Source organism: Schistocerca americana, chromosome 6 (assembly GCF_021461395.2).
Source record: "Schistocerca americana isolate TAMUIC-IGC-003095 chromosome 6, iqSchAmer2.1, whole genome shotgun sequence".
NCBI lineage: Eukaryota > Metazoa > Arthropoda > Insecta > Orthoptera > Acrididae > Schistocerca > Schistocerca americana.
In genome coordinates this window covers 577,821,712-577,843,124 of record NC_060124.1, presented here as the reverse complement: position 1 = coordinate 577,843,124, position 21,413 = coordinate 577,821,712, and the positions used below count along the sequence as shown (strand labels likewise).

The 21,413-nt window shown below is 44.8% G+C and overlaps 1 protein-coding gene across 2 annotated transcripts in view; it reads right to left on the bottom strand.

Annotated features, from left to right (window-relative positions):
- Window positions 1-21,413, bottom strand: part of LOC124619246 (protein FAM151B) — a 381,817-nt gene that overhangs the window by 197,403 nt on the left and 163,001 nt on the right. For both annotated transcript variants that reach the window (XM_047145492.1, XM_047145493.1), the window contains exon 2: window positions 20,021-20,179. In XM_047145492.1, coding sequence (XP_047001448.1) covers window positions 20,021-20,179 — 159 coding nt within the window. The remainder of the gene's footprint in view (window positions 1-20,020; window positions 20,180-21,413) is intronic.

Genomic DNA, 21,413 nt, shown 5'->3' with positions numbered 1-21,413 from the left:
AAACCTAACTAGCCTAAGGGCATTTAAATATTTCACATTTATAACCATTTCCAGTGAGTGAATATGTACTTGATTCACCGGTTCATGAGGACTGCGTTAAATTTAATTCAGAGTTAACTGCCGCTCCCTGCATCAATCGTCGATCATTGGAGGTATTCCCATATTTCAGTACAATATCGATGATTTTGCGACTTCACAGTGTACGATAGATGGGTAGTGAACACCCACACACAGATTCCCACGTTATCCACCATATCACTTACATAAATCGGTAATACTGACGGCCCTAGCACACTCTTCTGGGGTATTTTCTTTACCCTTGAAATCTCAAAAACGTTCTAGTACTCAGCAAGCTCGTCATTTCTTCGTTATTCGAGAGCACGCATATATATTGGATACCGTCCGGAGGTATGGTTCAAATGGCTCTGAGCACTATGGGACTTAACATCTGAGGTCATCAGTCCCCTAGACTAAGAACTATTTAATCCTAACTAACCTAAGGACATCACATACAACCATGCCCGAGGCAGGATTCGAACCTGCGACCGTAGCAGCAGCGCGGTTCCCGACTGTAGCGCCTAGAACCTCTCGGCCACCCCGGCCGGCCAAAAATATGATTTTTTAAAATGTAATCTTGGGTTTTTCTCATAGGCTGATCCCAGCTGCTCGACGCCTGGCGCTCTGGTACGGTGTACAAGAGGCTCGTTAAACGAAACACGATATATCACATTACAACCATCACAATCGTGTGAAGGATGGGCCAAGTCGGTGGTCCTACTGCCCCTTACTTTTGGAATACTCCGCTTTTATGGCTGGGACGAAGAAAAAACGCTGGTCACGTACGGGAGACTCTAGGCCGGGAAAATTCGCGGGTGCCAGGGGGAGGTAGACGGCAGCTAACATACAATCTGCCAATGCCGAAGAAAAATTCACAGAGCCGAGTTTGAAAGCGGGCGCTTCCACGTTCAGACGCAGGGAATCCACCCCCGCCCCTCTAGCCTTATTCCCTTGCGCAATCGCGGCAGTTACACAAACTCGTGCCGGGGTTGCACGTGGGCTCCTGGCCGCCATCGGGAGAGGGCGGGATTTTCTTTGAAGTTGAGCACCGCTGAAGGGGCGAGGAATACACTTTTGGTGCCGAAGAAGAGTTAAGCCTCCCCCCTCCCCCCCCTCCCCCCATCGCGCTGTTCTCTCTGCAGAGCAAACAGCGCCGCGGGCGCAGGCGATGCGAAATGCGCGCTGTTGGTGGAAGTTGGCCGGGCTGCGTGCCCCGGGCCCCGGGGATAAGGAGGCGGCGTCAGAGTGCGGGTGTGCGGGCAACAACGGCGCCGTGGGGAGGCGACGCCGCCGCCAACTTATGCCCGCGTCGTGTCGCTTCACTTAGCACTTTAGCGCGCTCCGCGGCCTCACTAAACATCCCACAAGATGCGGGGGCGGAGGCAGCGTAGAACGCGCAGGTCGTAAACCGCTGTGTACTCAGGGTACTCCCGACTCTTCTATTCGGACGACTAGGGGCGACACATCACGACACGCGGAACAAATTTTGCTAGAGACAATATGATCGCTGAGGCTTCATAGCGACGCTAGGCGTCTTTTGTAATTGGTTGTGCCCACGAGAGGAAGCAGGGTGTGTCTAGCGTGTAATCCGGTCATATGCCCCTCATGAAACAAGGTAGGCTGACCTAAAATGTTATTCTCCGATTAGAAAATCTCATTCTCAAGGTTTTCTTGTTGAACATTACTTCAATTTACTGGAGACGGTAGTACGCACATACGGAACTTTGCTTACGCTAGTTGCGTAAAATCTCGTCGTCCTAGAGCTGGCATATTCAATTAAAAGAAGACTAGCATTGCTGGGAAGCGTCATGGGACATTTTGTCCCAAACGAAAGTTGTTTCCCATGACGTTCTCTATCAGCCCTATACGTTTGAGGCAGACTTTGAAACGGCATATAACTGGGTACTCAAAAGTAAACCGAATTTTTTTATGTGAAAACTCTTCAACTTTTTTAATGAAATAAACTTTATTAACATTTCATCTCTTTATTCTTCACGCCAACATTTTCTCAACACACTCACCCCAGTGACGAACATACACTAAAGAGCCAGATAAACTGGTACACCTGCCTACTATCGTGTAGGTCCTCCGCAAACACACAGAAGTGCCGCAGTACGACGTGGCATGAACTCGAGCAATGTAGTGCTGGAGGGAAATGACACCACGAATCCTCCAGAACTATCCATAAATAAGAGTAAGAGGGGGTGGAGCACAGCACGTTGCAACGCATCCCAGATATGCTCAATAATGTTCGTGTTTGGGGAGTTTGGTGGCCAGCGGAAGTGTTTAAACTCTGAAGAGTGTTCCTGGAGCCACTCTGTAGCAATTCTGCAAGTGTCGGGTGTCGCACTGTCCTGCTGGAATTGGCCAAGTCCGTCGGAATGCACAATGGAGATGAATGGATGCAGGTAGTGAGACAGGATGCTTAAGTACGTGTCACCTGTCAGAGTGGCATATAGACGTATCAGGGGTCCCATGTAACTCCAACTGCACCACTACAGAGTCTCAAACAGCTTGAACATTCCCTTGCTCACATGCAGCGTCCATGGATTCATGAGGTTGTCTCCATACCCGTACACGTTCATCCGCCCGATACAGTTTGAAACGAGACTCCTCCGACCAGGCAAAATGTTTCCAGTTATCAACAGTCCAATATCAGTGTTCATGGGCGCAGGCAAGGCGTAAAGCTTTGCGTCGTGCAGTCATCACGGATACAAGAGTGGTCGTTCGGCTCCAAAAGCGCACATCGATGATCTTTCATTGAATGGCTAGCACGCTGAAACTTGTTGATGGCACAGCATTGAAATCTGCAGCTGTTTGCGGAACGGTTGCACTTCTGTCACGTCGAACGATTCTCTTCCGTCGTCTTTGGTCCCGTTCTTGCAGGATCTTTTTCCGGTCGCAGTGATATCGTAGATTTGATGTTTTACGTGATTCCTGATATTCACGGTACACTCGTGAAATAAACGTACGGGAAAATCCCCACTTCATCGCTACCTCGGAGATGCTGTGTCCCATCGCTCGTGCGCCGTCTATAAGACCACGTTCAGACTCACTTAATTCTTGATAACCTGCCATTGTAGCAGCAGTAACTGATCGAACAACTGCGCCAGACACTTGTTGTCTTATTAAGGCGTTGCCAACCGCAGCGCCGTATTCTGCCCGTTTACGTATCTCTGTATTTGAATACGCATACCTATATCAGCTTCTATGGGAGTTCAGTGCATTTCTCCCAACTAATGACCACTGTGTTGATAACGCCACTGCAGAGTGTTTGGCGGAGGCACAACTCGACCTCTGCTCGCACCGCTTCGTCACTATCAAAGTGATGTCTTCGACGATGCGCTGTAAGTTTTGGAAACAGATGAAAATCGGATGTGGAGGAGCCGTGACACTACTACAGCAGGCTATTGCTCGCGCACCGACATGAGTTAAGCTACACGCCGCCAAGGTACACGCTACAAATCAGAGCCCTCTAGCGGCAGACCGTTGCAAATGGGAACAGCGAAGCGGGAAAGTCGACCGAGTAACATGATTGACGTTTAATGCCTGAACCCATATTGAGAACACAAAAAAAAATTCGGAGGCTTTACTTTTAGCACGCCCTCGTATGCATATCCTTCTTTTTTCATTCTTTTTAATCAGTCTTGTGAAAGGTTCGATGCTGCCCGCCATGAATTCCTTTCTTGTGCCAACCTCTTCATCTCTCAGTAGGACTTTCACCCTACGTCCCGAATTATTTGCTGGATGTATTCCAACCTCTGTGTCCCCCTCCAGTTTTCACCCTCTACAATTTCCTCTAGTACCATGGAAGTTATTCCCTGATTTCTTCTCACGTCTCTTAGTTTCCTGTCCCTTCTCTTTGTCGGTGTTTTCCATATGTTCCTTTCTTTCCAGATTCTGGGGAGAACCTGTTCGTTCTTTATCAGTCCACCCAACTTTGAAGAACCTTTTGCAGCACAACATATCAAACGCTTCGATTCTCTTCTGTACCGGTTTGACTACACAACGTTGTGCTGTAAACACACATTCTCGGAAGCTTCTTCCTCAGATTAAGGCCGACGCAACAGGTTTTCAAGTAACCGATACTGCTGGAGTGCGAAGACAGCATGGCGTGATCCTATGAAACACATACCGCATGTCTAACCGATCTACATACACCGGGTGCATCTGCGGAGATGCAGACGGACTGAAGTCGATCACTACACAATAAAAAGAAACTGAAGGTCACCTGCTTCCCCCCAACTCGGCCTGTGTGTTCATTGCAGAACCCTTCTGCGATCACTTGTTGTCTGTCGGTCAGTCACTCAGACAATCTTTTAACACCCCTTTATCTTTAGAACGGGTAGAGGTATCAAGTTGAAATTTATGTTAAATACTAGCGTCTACGGTCCCCTGGTGGTGTAAAAACTTAAAGTCCCTGGTCAATGCATTCAAAAGATAACGATATTTGTGTGACATACTTTGATAGTGGAAAACTCATTCATCAAAACCTACAGTTGAACTACCTACATACGTAATTAAGTTTGTACCGTAACTTTAGCGCGCACTTGTGCCATTTTTGCAGTCAGAGGCCAACTTATTCGTAATGTCAGCTTATCGTAAGACTGCGTTTCCATCACGATGGAAAGCTTAAATATAAGATATCGGCGTTTGCGTTTGAACCCTAAGTGGCTTTCTAGACAAAATGAAGAGTGACAGTTTAGCTCACAGAGTAAGAAACTCTACTCGAGAACCCTTAAGAAATCTGGGAAGACCGAACAAGAGATGTGTCACACTGCGACAGGGGAAGACCCCAATACATGAAATAGAGAATAAGAACTTCCTGGCAGATTAAAACTGTGTGCCCGACCGAGACTCGAACTCGGGACCTTTGCCTTTCGCGGGCAAGTGCTCTACCAACTGAGCTACCGAAGCACGACTCACGCCCGGTACTCACAGCTTTACTTCTGCCAGTACCTCGTCTCCTACCTTCCAAACTTTCTGCAAGGTTCGCAGGAGAGCTTCTGTAAAGTTTGGAAGGTAGGAGACGAGGTACTGGCAGAAGTAAAGCTGTGAGTACCGGGCGCGAGTCGTGCTTCGGTAGCTCAGTTGGTAGAGCACTTGCCCGCGAAAGGCAAAGGTCCCGAGTTCGAGTCTCGGTCGGGCACACAGTTTTAATCTGCCAGGAAGTTTCATATCAGCGCACACTCCGCTGCAGAGTGAAAATCTCATTCCAGAGAATAAGAAATTTGTGTCCAAATCACATACTTACACGACAAGCACTTTTCAGCGATATCTCTAATTGTCACTCAACGGGAACGCCTTGCAGTCCTGGGCAGGGCACGTGAGCAGACGGATTCTCTGCCTTTGCCTTCCGCCGGCCTCTTGCGGCGTGCCCCATTGGGGACCGGTATGGCGTAACGCTAAGGGGAACTATCTTGCATACCTGTGTCGTACGATGTCAGGAACAATAAAAATACTTGCGTTCTGGATACTGTGGCAGTGTGTAAAGTCATTACCGTTAAGAAAAAAGCAAATGCACCCAGAGATAATGATGTTTCAGCAAAATAAATCGAAGCTAGAGGAAAAGTAATACAAAAGTTGAAAACTTATTTACAGAACGTCTGCAAAACACAAAAATGGAACTGTTTTGCAAAGGCTCTACTTCAGTTTCAAAATGGGAGATTCCAATGTGTCTGAATCGGAAAGCTTGAACTCCCGATGACCGCCAACCAGTCCCTATTTAGTGTACCTTCAGCAGAAAAACATCTGAAGCCGGTAAAGGGTGACAAAATAAGTTTGATAATCTACATACTGACAGGGAATGCTGCACATCATTCCTCAGTAATGCACGGGGCAGTCACGGTCTTGTGTAACCCCAAAATCAGCGCGTACTGCGAAGTACGACCTTTTACAGTGAGACATGGACTTTTCATGCGAAACAGCTCCAAAACTGAAGACTGCTGACTGGATAATCGACAGATCCGTGTCACCTCTTGCAAAGTAAAGGTAATGTAGTTTGAACTGCGTAATACTCTGCTATACATAATTCAATTTGAGGTGATGCGTCACTGCTTTTTCCACCTTGCCGGCCGTTGAGGCCGAGCGGTTCTAGGCGCATCAGTCCGGAACTGTGCGCGGTTGCTACGGTCGCAGATTCGAATCCTGCCTTCTGGCATGGATGTGTGTGATGTCCATAGGTTTAAGTAGTTCCATGTCTAGGGGACTGATGACAGATGCTAAGTCCCATAGTGCTTAGAGACATTTGAACCATTTTTTTCCCCCTTTGGACTGACTTTACAGGGAGAATCACAGTGCAGCTTCGATTTTTCACATCTACAGGTCATAGCCAGAGGTGGAACCAATTATAAATGACACACAAAATCATAAGATCAACTGGGTATCTAAAGCCCTAGAAAAGAAAAAAAAGACAAGAAAAAACCAAAGCAAAACGCTGTCGAAGAAAAGACAGGAGAAACAATTGAAATAACCGTACTAGTCGTACGTACATGTAAACGCACAAGAAACAAAACGTTGTAGTATAGATCTACATCCATACTCGGCAAACCACTGTGAAATGCATGGCAGAGGGTACGTCCCATTGTCCCAGTTATTAATATTTTTCCCGTTCCATTCACGTATGAACCGCGGGAAGAATGATTGTTTAAATGCCTCCGTGAGTTCTGCGATTAATCTAATTTGGTTCTCACTATCCAAACGGGACCGATATGTAGGGGGTTGAAGTATATCCCTGGAGTTATCATTTAAAGCCGGTTCTTGAAACTTTGTAAGTAAGCCTTCTTGGTATACTTTACGTCTATCTTCAAGTGTCTGCCAGTTCAGTTTCTTCAGCATGTCTGTAACACGCTCACACGGATGAAACAAACCTGTGACCATTCGTGGTGCCAAAATTCCCTTCTGTGTATACGTTCAAATCCCCTGTTACTCCCACACACTTTAGCAATATTATAGGATGGGTTGCACGAGTGATTTGTAATTTATAGGCAATCTTCCTTGTAGACTGATAGCATTTTCCAAGTATTCTGTTGATTCCGTTTCATACCCCTACATAGTGTTATAGTCAGGTATTCGTATGACTTAACCGATTCCAGTTGGAACGCATTGATGTTACAGACAAAGGACACTTCGTTATTTGATTGTTTAAAGTGCATAATTTTCCATTTTTGAACATTTTAAGTAAGTTGCCAATCTTCGCATCAGACTTAAATATTATCAGGAACTCAGTGAATATTTATGCAACTTCTTTCAGATAGAACTTCGTTACAGATAACATATCATCTGCAAAAAGCCTGATTTTACTATTAATATAGTCTGCAAGGTCATTAATATAATACATGATAGTACTTCTACATCTGATGATGACTTTCCATCCACGATAACATCTTGCGTCCTCCATACCAAAAAGTCCTCAATCCTGTCACAAATTAATATTCATGCCCCATACGATTGTACTCTTGATAATAAGGGCGGACGTGGTACTGAGTCAAAAGCTTTCCGGAAATCAAAAAATACTGCATCTACCCGACTGCTATGATAAAAAGTTTTCAATATGTCATGTGAGAAAAGTGCGAGATGCGTATCGCGTCATCGATTTTTATCGCATTCCATGATGGTTGGTACGAAGGAGATTATTCTGTTCGAGATGTCTCATTATGTGTGAGCTCAAAATATGTTCTGAGATTCTGCAACAAATCGATGTTAAGGATATAGGAATAGTTTTGTAGATCATTTCTACTACCCTTTTAGTAAATCGGGGTCACCTGCTCTTTCTTCCAGCTACTGGGCACTGATTTTATTTTATTTTTTTCCGAGGGACCTACGATAGACCATAGTTAAAAGAGGGGCTAACTCACCCGCAAATTCAGCATAGAATCTGATAGGGATTCCATCGGACCATTGAGTTTTGTTCAGTTTTAGTTATGTCAACTGTTTCTCAACGGCACTGGCACTAAAACTTACGTCACTCATCTTTTCAGTAGTACAGAGATTAAATTGAGGTGATGCTCCTGGATTTTCCTTTGTAAAGGAATATTTGAGAAAGGAGTTACGCATTTCTGCTTTTGATTTGCTAACTACCGTTTTAGTTCATGTCTCATCTGCAGGGGAGTGGACACTAACTTCGGTGCCACTAACAGCCTTTACATACGACGTGAATTTCTTTGGGTTTAGTGAAACATCATTTGACAGTATTATGCTACGGTGGTCACTGATGGCTTCGCGCATTACTCTCTTCACAGCCAAACTCTTTTTATTCAGCATCTCCGGTTCTGTACCGACCCAATGTCACCCGACTTCCACCGATTCCTTTACTCCCAGAAAAGGCCCACTGAGCGTATAGTAAATGTGGATGGTGTACTATCATCGAAACTTTTGTCGATTTATACTTAGCGTGACTGCTGTGTAGCTTACGTAAGAGCGTACATTCGCTCCTGTGGGAAACTGTGATCCGAACTACAAATCGAGCAGGGTGACGCTCTTTAGAGTATCTGCCACCCACGTCGACTCAAAATGAAGCTTTCTCCACATTTAGCGGGAAGCAGCCGACGAGTAGGCCCGTGCACTGCCGCTTCACGATTCGCCCGCCCTTTGAAGGTGCGGAATTCAGCGGCGCCTCTCCTGCCGCAGAGAGCAGCCGCGATTCCGACCTCTCCCTTTGAAGGCTATTGCGCGATTATTATCACGCACTGCAGAACAGGACAAAAGGCGCTCTTCGACGGCGGGGCTTAATGTTCGTTCACCAGCACAGCCGCCACAGGCAGCAAATGAAACTACCAGCTGCACAGGTGCGGATTAGGAAAGAGAACATAAAAAAAAGACAAAAAAAGGAAGTGAGATTGGTGTTTAGAGTCCCGTCGACAGCGAGGTCATTAGTGACGGTAAAATGGATATTAAAGGCAAATGCCTGATTCCTGGCCCATTTTAGCCGCCAAGCTTTGCTCTAATCCTCGCTGTCCACTGCTATTCGCTGCTGCCTATTGAGAACGCGTCCCCACAGTTTGAAAGCAAAGTCCCACTTTCCTCATCCGTCTGCAGGCGGACTCTTTGCAGTAAGGCCTGTCTGTTTATGGTTCGTCTCTGGCAAGGTATAGCTTAACTAAATGTCCTCCCCCTATAACACATCTTGACGTTCTACGAAAGATTTTTCATTGTTCTATACAAAAGCTGGTCAAGAAACTTGTATAATTTTTATAAAAACATGATTTTCATTGCTTCGGAATTAACGGAGTCGTTATCAAGTAGCAACGGCAGCAGACGTCAGTGGAAATCGGAAACTCGCAGCTGTAACGTGATGTTCACTAGAACATCATGTTCCACTGTGGTTTCTTACAGTAGCCGATGGTGGCCGTGTTCTATGTCAACTTGGTGTAGCGCAAGCCTGTGGAAAGGCATCCATTGTGTACACCCTCGCAGGTGGTGAGAAAACATATGGACATGTAACGGCCAAAAACCGCAAATAAAAACGAAAAAAAGGTCACTGGGCGTGGATTACGAGTGGTGTTTTGACGGCACATATGGAAGGTGCAGTCAACTCGTCAGAGCATGAGGGTCACCAACGTTGTCAAGGGTCGGAAAAAATGAAGACTGCAAGTGAATTTACTTACTCTGATCATACACATTTCCCGAAACGCTCCAATGTATACTGAGTTATGTAATTGTCATTAGTGACAACGATATTGTAAAATAGAGCTGTCGTTCGGCTCGAGTTGTTCAAATATAGAAGAATCATTGAAGAAGAGAGTAAAATGATTATTTCAGTAGTGATCAGTACTGAACAGTTTTCTTTCAGCAAAACCCTGTAGGAAGTATTATTCCGACGAAATCAAGCTCGTACACAGCGGTGGTACAGAATAGCTAGACCGCGAGAACTCATCATGTAAAGCAACTCAAAAAGTTTTGTATATTTTTCCCTAGACGATTCTTTTTTTTTATTTCAGTTAGTAAACAATTATTAGAAATGGCTACGCGTCGAGAGAGAGAGAGAGACGAATGAGTAATGTAGCACGCACAAGCGAAATCATCCATTGCTATCCAAGGGAATTTCCGAGGTGAGTTTCAGATGTTAAGACGGTGAACAGTTGGTATCACAAGTTCCTCCTCCTTGTCTGTCTCATCAGTTGACAAACGACTTCAAACTGTTCAGACTGTGCAAGAACTGAAGGGAAACCACTTGTAGTTTCACCACGAATACTGAGATATTGGACCGAATCGGGGAAAACCTAACCATTTAGAAAACGCCTTTTTCTCTGACAAAGCAACCTTCCACACATATGGGAACGTTATTCGGCACAGCATTCGGCTCTGGAATTTGGAAAATCCTCACAGTTTTGGGGAACATAGAGACAGCGAGAAGATAAATGTGTGGTGTGCGCTAATGAAGGAGAGCATATTTGGACCATATTTCCTCATCGAGCAAAGAGGAACGGGAATCGTTTATCTGGGCATGCTTCATCAATCTGCTGTCTTTCAGCTTCTTTCCTGTCAGCCAAATGCGACCTTCCTGCAGGGTTGTGCACCACTGCACGGAAGTTCACGTGTTCGTGACTACCTGGACCGAACACATCCACACTGATGGACGGGACGCCACGGACCAACCGAGTGGCCACCGCGGTCTTCAGACGTACAGTAGAACCTCTGGAGTTCTTGAGGTAGACTTGAGTGAATGAGATTGTGAATGCCTGGGCTTCACCGTGATTTTAGCGATATCCGGAGAAGAACTGTGGATGCAATAACCATGACGCTACAGATGTTTGTGCGAACATGGGTTGCTCGGTTGAGTATCATCTAAGCATTTTAAAGATTACGAAAGGAGCCCTTGTAGAAGTAAGACGACGATGTATGGTTTTTGGGGCGCTCAACTGCGCGGTCATCATCGCCAGTACAAAGTCCTACTTTTTACTCAATCCATCTTTTTCACAATCGTCTAGCCAGTGTCACGAATGATGATGATGATGAAATGACGAAGACAACACAAACACCCAGTCCGCGCCCTTGTAGAAGTATATGACTATACTCAATGCCGCGAAGAGCAAGTAAATATGCCTCATAGTTCTCTTAATAGCATTTGGACACCGTATTTACGTCGCACAGGAGTCATGAGAATACAAGAGATTAGATCCCGTGCGGAGCAAAACAAAAATTTTTACTGACTAAATTATTAAACAGCATATGATAGAAAGTAGCTAGAGTTGATACGTAATAGCCGCCGGCGTGAACTGCACAGTGGCTTGCGATGTGTACTCTTACGTGCAGATGTAGAATGAAGCAGAACTGTAACAGTACCCAACACCCCATACTGTTAATTGGCTGCCAGAGTCAACAGAGAACACCCATAACAGGCGGTGGCGTCGTCCACTTTGAGGAGATGGCATTACAGAACAAGTGTTCCGTACTCAATGGATTCCTGAAATACAGCTGCCTGAAACTCAGCACAGAGGCCACTTTAAGGTACACGTCATCACGGGACCACATGGAAGTTGTGTTTTGGAACTCTTTTTAAATTTATGGTACGTGAAATTCAGAATTCAGATATCAACCACAGCCGCGCGGGGTAGCCGTGCAGTCTAAGGCGTCTTGTCACGGGCCGGGCGGCTCCCCCGTCGGAGGTTCGAGTCCTCCCTCGGGCATGGGTGAGAGTGTTGTCCTCAGTGTAAGTTAATTTAAGTTATATTAAGTAATACGTAAGCTTAAGGACCGATGGCCTCAGCAGTTTGGTCCCATAAGATCTTACCACAAATTTCCAACAAATTTCCAACCATAAAAACCATTTCGATGTAACTCTCAAAAACTATCTAGAAAGTCGAGTGTGAAGTTTTCCATGCGTCTTTAATATGCTAAAGTAAGCTCAACATTTCAACAGAGAGTGGGGCTGCAAGGTAGAATGCTCATCTACAATGTTGGGGGCCTGGGTTCGATTCCCAGCTGACTCAAAATTTTAAACAAAGGAGCTTGTTCTATGACCATTTGCGTGAAGCGTAAAATACATAAAGATGTGAAAAAAATCGCTAGTTCTGGAGGCTGCCAATCGCTGGCTCGATTCTTCTTTCGATCATTTTTTTCTTTTTTCGTTAATTTCCAATACCTACAGCATTTAAATATAAAACTCATCAAATACATGGTAATTAACACATACCTATTTACCATTTTTACGAAAAATGCCCGTCTTATTATTTCTCATTGCATACCACAACACAAAAATCCAGTTTTCATTGCAAATATAAATTATTAAACTACCAATCTTTTATAAAATATTGTGTAAGTTTAAAAAAGAATTTATAGATTACTTTTTTCATCGTTATGTATTTTACGTTTCATGGAAATGCTGGTAGAACGAGTTCCTTTATTCAAAAATTTGCATTGACTAGGAACTGGACACAGATCCCCGATGCGGCAGACAAGCATTCTAGCATAGTGTGACAGAACCCGTGGAACAAACAATCCTTGATGTCTAGGTATTAAAGACGCTGGATAACTCCAAGTTCGATTTAACTGACACATTTTGAGAGATGCAGAGAAGTGCTTTGGTGACTGATATTTAAGTCCTGAAATTTACTTATAACTACAAAAAGAAAAAAAAAAAATTCGGTAGGGTCTGGTCTCGTTGTGAGATACACACAGCGCTTGCGGAAATGGATGGAGTGGTGTATCTTACAGTTGTAGTTCGTGTGTTGGGACGACTGCAGAGGCTAAATAGCGCAGTTCGTATTCAGCGCTTTGATGCCGTGAGCGTTTGCATGTGCGGGGTACAGCGACAGTCACTACAATGGAAATGCGACGTCTCCTGCAACAGAATACTGACCACACATTCCTGAATGGGTAATTGCTAATATCGAATTGGTGCAAGAGGTACCATAGCAAAGATTAACGTCAACGGAAGTAATGTCTCACGTGGACTGGCGATAATATTCACACTGCAGTGGACAGTAATTTACAGCGCCATTTCTCAGTTTACGTTCAAGGCTGTAGCTTAAGTATCCGAGTCATCGGTGGACTTACTGCAGAAAACCGTTTCATTTGTGTAGGGCGTCTACCGTTTTTCGGTGGTAGTACTTTGAGTGTGATACTTTGACAGCAAGGAATGAAACGTACACTGCTGACAACTAAGACTGCAACGCCAGAAAGGATAGCAAGTAATGTAATGTTATTTAAGTACACACTATATTCGAGAGAATATATGGCTACATTTGTAGGTGATATGGGGGTGGGCTGGGTGCGGATCAGAGCTGCCGCCGCTGGCAGAGACAACGGTTCCAACCTGGCTCGAAATGAAGTCGAATCGAGCTAGCATGATAGGTACGGGTACGTCATGGTGCGTGACTTGGACTCTGCCTCTGTGGCAGACGTCATCATCTGTAGTGTCTCGCGAGCTCATGGTGGCGCGACAGACTCTCGGCATAAGGGGGGGATTGCGGAAGCGTGAAGCGTGCTAGCGAGAGCAATAGTCGAACACGTACTGTATCACGGCACATCAGGACAGTATAGGAAGAAAGCTTTCTTGTGATATTTTGCTGAAAGATGGGTATTGACGATAAACCGCATTGCCAGGAGATCGCGAACCCGCCAGTGATAAACTCAACCCCTTGGTGGTAGACGCTTTTCCTTCTTGCACGGGGCGTAACACCATCTTCTCACAACGATCAACATCCTAATTTGAATTCCGAATGACAAACGCAGTAGGTTATCTCTCCTTATACATCTACCTACACTCTATGATTACACTGTATTGGTAATCGTTAGCATTTCCAAGCATGTGGCACACTTCATGCCAGTCTGACGTTTCTTACGTGTACGGTGTTGTGGTGTTGATAGTCAGTAGTGAACTTACTGTAACTTGACTTCTCTTCACATTCTCAGATACAGTTCCAAGACCAAGAGGGTGGGGATTTTAATAAAATCCAGTGGCCAAATTACAATGGTACAAAAATGTTGTTTTGTAGAGATACTTTTAATTGAAGGATAAAAAGTTCCGTAACGATTTTCTATATCTTCTGAAGACGAGACCTAAAGGCAACAATTAGTTTATGCTATTAGTTAGATGGAGAAGTACTTTCGGATGCTTTTAATTCTACGTTCACGTATTTCAGTTTATAACTTCTTTAATTTTCACCAATATCGCTAGATGACTTTGTATGAAGAGGCCTGCTTGAGGCATGACACAGTCTGTATTTCGTCAGGAATCTGCGGCAGGCGACACGTCACTTCCTCACGGAGTAGCCAGAGCCGGTTTGAGAACACTTTCCCACATAAGCGACAATAACTGGGTCGTTCTTCCCACCCCTCCCCCTCCCTCTCCCATTCTATGGGATTTTAGTCATTCTCCTCATGTAACGAAAATACCTATACCCCTCATCAGCAAGCTTTACACGCGGCGGAACTGGGTTTGGTTACTAGTGGGAGCACCAGTTTAAAGTCAGTGAAATGGCTTAAGGTGATAATAGACTGACGGACAAAAAAAGGGAAGCACTCAGAATGGGAGGAGGAAACGAGATGAACCTTCGCCTGTAGAGCAAATACGTGGTGTTGTTCCACTGGTTCTCGTCATCCTGGATACTGCCGTTGGGACGCAGTTGACGTGGGAGCTGGTGATACGCGCTGCCTATGTGGGGCTGATCTGGGTGCCTTTGTGGCCACGGGAGTATCTCCACATAACCCACACACGTGCTGTGTATGGATGGTCACTGTACTCTTGAAAAATGGAACCACGATAATGTCGGATGAGAGGGAACACGTGAGGACGCAGCATGCCCGTAGCGTACCGTAGTACAGTCACGGAGTCCCCTCCATCACTTCCCCGCCCCATGACCTGAGGAGTAACATCGCTGCAACGCTCCGGAACCTTGGAGGAATGGGACCTCTGCCTAGGTAGTCGATGATGGTCGTCTGGGGTTGTCCACAACCGCGACTCATCGCTGAACACAATGCGACGCCGTTCATCGGCAGATAGTGCTTCACCGTGACGGCATCACCGCAAGCGCAGCGGCTCGTGCTGTGGTGTTAACGCCAGGCTACGCATGGATCGGTAATTCCCTCGTCCCGCTGCTGCAGGATGACACACAATGTTTCAGGGAGTCCATTACTTGTTCCCTCATGGCAAACACAAATGTGAAGGTGTTACAGTGCGCTTCTTGCACCGAGCGCTCAACTTCCCTTCCGGTCACCACTGGGCCACTGTCAAATGAAAATACCTCAAAAACCTGTATATTGCGTGATCCGACCAGCCGGCCAAGTGGAGACGCTCCAAGCGGGCGCTGATAACGCTGCCTCACACGAGTACGCGCCATCCTCGTCTCCTTCACAGTGATTACTCACCATGTCTCGCTGTCCACGCGCCTCGTACCAACGCTGACTCAAAGGAAGGCCTCGGCGCTTGTTGGTGACGTCACGTCAGCTACGCACGGCGAACGCCAGATCTGTTGCAGGCATATGCATAATGGTGGTGTCTCCCTCTCTGACACAGGAAAATGTGAAATTATTGGCGGTAGTTGGCCTACACACATTGTTCTGAGAGATTTCTGCGATCAATTGATTGTGCAATTCATTACACTTCTTAACAAATAGTGTACTCCTGAACTTAAATTTCCACCTGTTTTAAGGACTGACATACAAAAACAACTTCATGATCCAGCAGCAACAGAATTCGTGCTTCTTTAGCTTATTTGTAAATCTGAGGAAGTTACGTTTGTACTGGGTTGCTTTTACAAGAAACTGTGAACATATTGGTGCTCTTATTTAGGTATATTGGTTGACTGTGGGGTGAGGAGCACTGAATGTTAATGAAATATCTTGCGATTGTACACGTTGGGGGAGGGGGTGGGGGACAGAAGAAGAGGCAAAAGAGAGATACTTGTTTTATCAAATAAAATTTTTTTATCTTATAAAGTGTCTCGTTTCAGTTGCAAGAGGGGAATATTTATCTTTTCTAATGTGCATGTTTAAAAAAGTTTAACCTCAGCAGTATTTTCGATGTATGAAGCTAATTTGTTTCCTGTTTAGAATTCCTTTCGTTGAAAACGACTGTAAACTAATGACTGGCAACAGCTGGACATTTACACATGTAATTTAGTTCACATTTCCAGTGACGATGTCAAGCGAAAATAAATAAATAAAAGAAACGAGTTATTTGAAAGGGGGTTGGGGTGAGTTTCGATAACAAAATGGATCAAGTAAATATAGTTACTTGAATGTAAAATTTCCGAAGCTTGCAATGGGGCAAAGCATCTTCTCATATTGATCTACGTTTGTTTCGGCAGGATTCAGTAATACAGAACTATGATCTTCATTTGTAGCTTTACGATAGTAAAAACATCTTTCATCTAAATAAAACTGCAGAATCCAAAACGATACCAAACATTTTGTCCAAAAATAAGAGATTTATAGTGATAAGCACGCCCAGGCGTTTCTGCCTGCAACAGACCTGGCGTTCGCCGTGCCTAGCTAACGTGACGTCACCAACAAGTGCCGAGGCCTTCCTTTGAGTCGGTGTTGCTCGTACACCCTACTGAGCCTGGTATCTAGACTAAACACGAACACTATCTGCTGACATTTAGAAAGACAGCGGACACGGAACAGTAAGCGGCGTCAGAGGTACGCGGCTGCTCGTCACCGGGACCAGAGGCCTCAGCGTCCCGACGTGTGGCTACAGGCAGGGCGCCGGTAGCTGATCACCGTGGTGAGCCGCGCGCGCGGCGAACGTCGCTACCTGTGCCAGGCGCTCCTATACCATACTCACCATAAGAACAAATCTGATGTAAACAAACACAAACGCGGTGATTGGTCAGAAGCCGTAGCACACGTACACTGCTGTTGCACTCTTGGAAGTAGGTCCTACTTATCTACAAGATATCTTATTACTTGCTTATGTTACATGAAACTTTAAGATATTCTGATGTATTAACAGCCATTAAAGTTTTTCTTGATCACGATTTAGTTATATAGTTCTTATTACAAAAATCGTGTACAGTCTCCGTACTGTTGTGCTCTGATTGTCGTGCTGTTAATACGCAGCGTCAAAAAGGCTGAGGCTGTTTCCTGCTTCGCAGGAAAACATGCCTGTGGAACACGGGTAGGCAGTAGTCAGAAATAGGTTGTTCTTAATCTTTTTCATAAATTTACAGAAAAAACTGGCTTTGAAGTTTTCCAAGGGGTTGTATTTAACACAGTTGACATACAAACACACCTTGGATGTATAGCGGAATACGAAGCGTCGTAGTCTGGAAACACAGTGCAGTTCATGAATCCCTGGTTCAAGTCTCACCTTGGTCATTTGTTTTTCGTTCAATCTGAAATACCTACATCTCGTAATTGTACAATTCATCATCATTTTTTATGACTAATGCACGCCTTGTTGTTTCTAATTACATACTGCACGCGAAATTATTGTTTTCATTTCAAATATAAATTTTTAATCATCGATATTTTATGAAAGATTGCTAATAAAGGTTGCTTAATTTAAGAAAACTAGGCAATTTAATTTTTAGGACATAAACGATAACCAAAATACTCTTCATTTGGACTATGTCCATTGCTTTATATCACAGATGTAGTCTCACACGAAACACAGTGATAAATGTCGTAGAAACGTGAAAAACGATCATTTTCACAGCATCGAGCACACCGTACAGACGTTGCATTTTTACATTTGCCACTGTACGACTACTACATGAACCCGACAGAACCGACCTGGATCCAAGTTAAGGGATTTGGCCCAAAGACCTTTAAGCTGCCAGACTTACTGAAAGTAGCGCACGCACCTTTTTCACACGTCACTGCCGAACGCTGGCGGTGCATAGAACGGCGCGTCATAAAAGAAGAGGAGAAAATAGGGCACCTGGCTGACTTCTTTGATCTACTCGTTATCAGTGTAGCAAAAGGCAGTTCCATAGTTGAAATGCATTTCTCAGGTTCGGATAAGGAAGGAGCTAAGAGATTACCAGACGACCGACTGTAATTAATACCTTCAGTGGCTTCAGTATTCAACAACACGCTGAAACGCTGCAGAATGCTTTTGCATTACACATACAGGGTAGCTCGCTCATAAAAATTACTCTGTGCTCGAGTTAGGAATTTTCATCACTCTTGTTTGTAATCAGAGTACGAGTACTAAGTTAGGTGAAAACGAGAGCATTTTACGCCCTCAGTCTGGTCACCTGAGGAGAGTGGTGAATATAATTTGAGTCTGTTTAAAAATTAAATAACATTCTAGGCTATATTGTTTCTCTGCTCGTCTCTTTTTACGTCTGAACTGCAGCTGCTCGCATCATTGCAGGTTAGTTGGACTAGCTGGCTGACCAGTGCTGTCATAGTCTAATACGCAAGTAAAGCTGTTGTCCCGCATTATTGCTCAGTCTGTGTGCGTGTAACACAGCATGTGTGTGCGAAATCTTATGGGACTTAAGTGCTAAGGCCATCAGTCCCTAAGCTTACACACTACTTAACCTAAATTATCCTAAGGACAGACACACACACACACACACACACACACACACACACACACACACACACACATGCCCGAGGGCGGACTCGAACCTCCGCCGGGACCAGCCGCACAGTCCATGACTGCAGCGCCTTGGACCGCTTTTTCTTTTCTTTTTTTTCATTTTGTTCGGTATTGTTCGTTGCGTTTGGTCTGGGCGGACGTCACAAGACATCCGTTCAAGTTGATCGTTGATTCCTTAACTCAGTTTTTTATTACAAAGGGCGAGCAGCCCTCTGACTGAACACGCTGAGCTACCGTGCCGGCATTCCTGGCGGTTCATGAGCTTTCACATGAAGATTTTCGCTAACATAGCGTGTAGCACGTGTTTCACTGATAACGTGTTGCCTGTTCCCGAAGAATAGGCAGGTAGGTAGGAGTACGTAATAAAAAATTTATCTGCTAATCGATATTATTTTACGTTGCAACAACCAGAACAGGCAGACCGCAATGCACTGCCGAACAGGGAGCATCGAGCATTGCGGAGTTTAGGTGTAGACAGTCAGATGAAATCGAGCCTCAGTTCCAAAGTGCTACCAGAAATGAAGCTAGCACAATGGCTGTAAGGAGAATTTCTGAAGTCACTGATAAGAGACGCCATGAGGTGCTGTAAGGAGCGACGCCAGTGCACATTGAGTGACTGGGAAAGAGTCATTTGGAGTGGTGAATCACTCTGTACCCCGTGGCAATCCGATGTAATTGTTTTGGCTTGGCGAACACCTAGAGAAGGTTGCCCGTCGTCATGTGTTGTGCAAACAGTGAAGTACGGACGAGGTGGTGTTAAAGATACTGGAATGCTCCTCGCCGTTTTTCTATGGTCCCCGTACAGAGCTTAAGAAGACGGTAAATGCGGAAGCATACGGACACATTTAACAAAATCGCGTACTTCGTACAGTCGACGAACAGTGCGGAGGCGATGAGTGTACCTGCGTGGCAGAGCGCCCTGTCACAGCACTATCTGCGAGGCATTGGTTTGTGGACGATAAAATTCCTGAAATGGACTGGCCTGCCCATCGTCCCGACCTGCATACAATGGAACACTTTGCGATGAGTTTCAACGTCGACATCGCACCAGACCACGGCGTCCGACAACAGTTCTTCTTTGTCTTCCGCTCCTGAAGAAGGGTGAGTTGCCGTTCCTCCGCAGACATTCACACTCCTTACTGAAAGTGATCCCAGCCAAGTTCAAGTGGTCATAAAGGGTAGGCACGCCTGATATTACTGCCACACACTAATAGGAGTCCGGATGCTTCTGATCACTCAGTGTACTTAATCCATCCAAAAATACTTTCACACATAATTAATAACATTATCTAATTTCTGCCTCTATGCTGCCGCTGGATCACACAAAAAATTGTGATGCAAATTGTAGGAGTACGTAATAAAAAACGTATGTGCTAAACACAGAGTAACGGCAAGTTGCCTAAGCCCTGTAGAGTGGCACAGCTGTGAACTGGGAACCAGTGCGGCCGGTTGCCTCGGCGTACTCACCGTTGAGGGCTTTGGTCAGCGCCTGCCGGCTGTTGACCCGGTGGGCCCACGTCACTTTGGTGCGGTCGTCCGCGATGCCCTCGAAGTACTTGGTGATCTCCTCAAACTGTGGACCCTGCTTCATCTCCTGCGCCATCGTCACGATGGTTGAACCACCGCCTGAAACCACACAACGAAAGCCATCTGTCAGCGACAAAAGTGTATAGAAGTACCCGTGCGAGCAAATGCTCGCATCGCTCGATTTTCTGCATCATTAATTTTCTTTTAAGGATCACGTTGTTTAGCCAAGACTGCATATTTGCTCAGGATGGTTTTATTATCAACCGATACCTGTAGTCTTTGCTGACGGTAATTTTATTTACTTCACTATTCCCCAATTTCGACAACAGAGCTATTTCCAAGTGGAAGTCCTGTAGAGTTCTATAAATACTACCCAAACGGTAACCGAACACCAAGTTGTCATATAACTTGCATTCATCGCCTTGTTCCCGCCAAGTCGACTTGAAAATAGCTTTGCGGCCGAATGTTAACAATAGGGTTATAAACAAACAATGTATTCGACAAATATCATATTGGTGACTCGTTGGGTAAGTGCCAAGGTGCCCCTTTAGCTGGTTGAGGTAAGTCAGTTCAGAGGGCGCCTAGAAAAACACTGACGTATACAAACAAATCTTCGGAATGAGGACAATCGTACTTTTTGGATGAAATAATGTAGTCTTCCAAACAATTTCTAATATAGGTAGGTTCCAAGCTGTGATTAGATACATATAAAGCGGAGACGAGTTGAGGCTATTGTAACATAAATGACATGCTGAAAGTTCCGCGGTTGTTTGTTAAAATACCTTTTATTACACCTACCAGCCACGAATCCAATTCATGACAGATTTTTAAAACATAATTTATAACATGTTCATTTAGTTTCTGCAGTTAGTTGAGTTATAATTTTGCTACTGTCGATAATCTATTGATGATAGTGTCATCTCTTTCAACCTATATCTGACGCCTAATGTAAACGACCTATATATTCATTTTGTTTCCTCCTATATGCTATCAGTTCTTGTTCAAACAAGAGTTGTTAATGTCAGATCAGACTGTCAAATGTCACAGTTCTAATGACGACCAACACTCTCTAAACATTCGTGATCGAAGTGGCAAAGGCACACTCCACGGTAATCAGTACTTCCACGACATATTTTGCGCTACACGGAATATGCATGCCATCGACAGTAACTGGGTCATTTTTGTCGTAAGTACATAGACCATACATTTATCATTTCATTTTTAACTTGAGTTTTTCCTCCATTTTCATTTCTATTTCGCATCTACGTATATCAATTCAAAACGTCGTCACTGCAGAACATCATAGTGCTGTTAACATTCGACAACTCACCAC